Consider the following 3793-nt stretch of genomic DNA (forward strand, 5'->3'; position numbering starts at 1 on the left):
ATGGTTCGCTCAGTGCGACGCCGCCCGCGCAACGAGCAACTCGTGCGTCAAGTCCAATCGGGTATGTTTGACCCAGCGTCATTGTAAATGTAATATTTTCGTGACATACTTTTATTTTCTATTTAGTGATTATAGTGACATATTATGTGACCAATTTAGAAATATATAGCGGAAAGCAGCCAAGTGGCCCATACTCACTCAGCAACAAACCTTTTGACGTTGTAAATCGCGTCGTCTTGCCCGTTTCTAAAAGCCATCGTAACATAACATTCGACAATTGGTTCACGAGTTATGAATTAGTATCTCACCTCCTAACGGAACATAAACTTACAGCAGTTGGAACCTTACGCAAAAACAAACGGCAGATTCCACCTCAATTCATTACAACACGTGGAAAATGTCCAGGATCATCTACCTTTGGACATCAAAAGGACATAACTCTAGTCTCCTACATTCCAAAGAAAAATAAAGTTGTCTTATTGATGTCCAGTCTACATCATGACGAAAAAATTGATGAGTCTACAGGTGACAAAAGGAAACCAGACATCATATCCTTTTACAATCACACCAAGAGTGGAGTGGATGTAGTGGACAATCTTTCTGCGTCATACAACGTGAGTAGAAACACAAAACGATGGCCATTGACTATCTTTTTTGCAATGCTAAATATATCGGAAATAAACGCAAACATAATATACCGGGCTAATAATGATGATACACGCATGAAAAGAAGACATTTCCTAAAAAATCTGGGACTCGCCATGGTGCAGGAACATTTACAAGTGCGACGAGCTCGAGTGAATTTACCACGTCAACTGCGCAAAAGAATCGCACAATTCACAGGTGAAACCACAGATGAACCACCTCGAAAGATTCTAGGCGTTCGCAAGAGATGCCAAATATGTCCGTCCAAAAAAGATAAGAAGACAAGTCATACCTGTCATGAATGTCAAATTTATATATGCCCTGATCATTTTATTACCTACTGCAATAATTGTAGTAGTTCGATGTCAGTAAATGAGGAAATAGAAGACTGATTGGCATTTATAATTAAAAATAACTTAATTTGATCTCTTTTTAGTATTATAAGATGTTTGTTACCAATGATTATTAACATTACTTAAACCAAAACTTATAATTAACATATGTTGTTTGTTCAAAGTTGATTTTGCATGTCTTGTTAAGTATGTCAATAAAAGTTTAATTATTATATATTAGTTTTATTTTATTTATTTTTATGCAGAAAATACCTTTATTTAGTAAACATTAATTACAATTTAGTAAAAGTATATATTTTTTATTATAAATCCTCAATAAAACGTCGGGTCAAAATGACCCAACGTCATCGTTCTTGCAATTTTTTTCGCGTCATTGGCGCCGGGTTAAGTGACATAATAAATATATTGTATATACATGTGAGTACAAATAAAATGATATATATTATAAAGCGGTATTTGTGATTGATTGATAAACATAAAGGTAGTGTAAAATACTTTGAGGTTCTTCCACGTGATTAACTTTTAATATTTATTTTATTTAAGAAGAACTATAAATATTCAACTTCAAATAATACAAAAAATAATTATTGCTTAATTTTACCCTTTACATTTCAGCTCTGCAATATGGCAAACAGCTTTGAACAATAGTTGATTCGTATTTACTGTCTGTCAAATATAAAGCATTTCGAAGAAGAAATTATCTTGGCGACATACATTGTCCAAAGTAGACTTCTGTTAAATTAATGTAAGATTACATTCATTGACAAAATCATAATATCAATATATTATATTCTCAGAACCATTTGTGTTGACAGTTTAGAATGATTATTCATTTAATCATAATAAATGAATAAATCAATAAATTATCATATTTAACAATAGTTCATTTAAACTACTCAGCGCACAAATATCTCAAAATGTCAGAAGCTGCTGATGATTCGATAATCAAAATTGAACCACAAGAATATCCAATCGAAGACATTAAAAGGGAAATTGAGGAAGAGTATGAATCGTGTTCAGAGGATGACAAAACATGTCTAAACAGATTTATGAACTCCGTAGTGAAAATAAAAGAAGAAGTTGAACAGGAATTAATTCAGACTGCTTCTTATAAATGTGACAAGTGTGATAGAACATTTAGAAAGTTGCATTATTTAGAACAGCATATGGTAAATTATTGTCATAAGTGTACATATTGTTCAAAGACTTTTTCAGATGCAAGTGCATTAGAAATGCATTTAAAATTTCATACAAGTGAAAAAAATTTCACATGTATAAAGTGCAGTAAAACATTTACTCATTTAGATCAACACATTTGTGCTCATGCCAAAGAACAAGTTTCACATTTGAATGAATCTGGTAATCGAAAACGAAATATTTGTGCTCATACAGCAAAGGAACCAGGTGAACGTCCCTGTATTTGCCAAATATGTGATAAGGCATTCTCACGATTGGGTACTTTGAATAAACATATGCTAATTCACACTGGTAAGACATTTACAGAATCAAGTAACTTGAATAAACATATGTCCATACACACAGATGGACGCCCCTATATTTGCAAAATATGTGAAAAGACATTCAGACACTCGTGTAGCATGAATAGACATATGCTCATTCACACTGGTGACCGTCCCCATATTTGCAAAATATGTAAAAAGGCATTCAAAGATTTGAATGATTTGAATAAACATACACTTATTCACACTGGTGAACGGCCACATATTTGCAAAATATGTAAAAAAGCATTCACACAATCGGGTAACTTGAATCAACATATGCTAATACACACTGGTGAACGGCCCTATATTTGCAAAATATGTGAAAAGACATACGCACAAATGGGTACCTTGAATAAACATATGCTCATCCACACTGGTGAACGTCCCCATGTTTGCCAAATTTGTGATAAGACATTCAGACACTCGCGTAGCATGAATAGACATATGCTAATTCACACTGGTGACCGTCCCCATATTTGCAAAATATGTAAAAAGGCATTTAAAGATTTGAATGATTTGAATAAACATACACTTATTCACACTGGTGAACGGCCACATATTTGCAAAATATGTAAAAAAGCATTCACACAATCGGGTAACTTGAATCAACATATGCTAATACACACTGGTGAACGGCCCTATATTTGCCAAATTTGTGATAAGACATTCACACGATTGGATATCTTGAATAGACATATGTCCATCCACACTGGTGAACATCCCTATATTTGCAAAATATGTAAAAAGGCATTCACACAATCGGGTAACTTGAATAAACATATGCTAATTCACACTGGGGTACGTCTCCATATTTGCAAAATATGTGATAAGAAATTCACACATTTGAGTTACTTGAATCAACATATGCTAATACACACTGGTGAACGCCACCATATTTGCCAAATCTGTGATAAGTCATTCACACGATTGGGTACCTTGAATAGACATATGCTCATTCACACTGGTGAACGGCCACATATTTGCAAAATTTGTGATAAGGCATTCAAACAATCACATAGCCTGAAAAGGCACATGGTTGCTCATACCAATGAGTAATTAGTATTTACAAAATTAGTTAGAAGGTTACATATGGCTGTTTATAGAAATTTATGATAATTATATATATGAATTAATTATATATATATATATATATATATATATATATAATATTAAATAAATAAACATTGTTATCAATGACTCATGTGAATATTTTATTAATAATGTTCTATATTCATTCCAGGCTTAATAAGGCATGTAATTGAGCCATAATTGTTAGTAGAATCTTTTCAAAAA

At 32.8% G+C, this 3793-nt stretch overlaps 2 protein-coding genes across 2 annotated transcripts; both read left to right on the forward strand.

Moving 5' to 3' along the window:
• LOC113391195 lies at positions 1-1037 on the forward strand. The gene is made up of 2 exons (XM_026627147.1): positions 1-61; positions 127-1037. Exons 1-2 carry the CDS (start codon positions 1-3, stop codon positions 1035-1037), a joined length of 972 nt encoding a protein of 323 aa, XP_026482932.1.
• Positions 1038-1915: 878 nt separating this feature from the next.
• On the forward strand, positions 1916-3556 carry LOC113391196 (zinc finger protein 420-like). Its single transcript, XM_026627148.1, has one exon. It carries the CDS (start codon positions 1916-1918, stop codon positions 3554-3556), a length of 1641 nt encoding a protein of 546 aa, XP_026482933.1.
• Positions 3557-3793: the final 237 nt, after the last annotated feature.

The sequence above is a fragment of the Ctenocephalides felis genome, unplaced genomic scaffold (genome assembly GCF_003426905.1).
Source record: "Ctenocephalides felis isolate EL2017-DRISC unplaced genomic scaffold, ASM342690v1 CF-g0.4_SCAFFOLD_00845, whole genome shotgun sequence".
In the NCBI taxonomy this organism is placed as follows: Eukaryota; Metazoa; Arthropoda; class Insecta; order Siphonaptera; family Pulicidae; genus Ctenocephalides; species Ctenocephalides felis.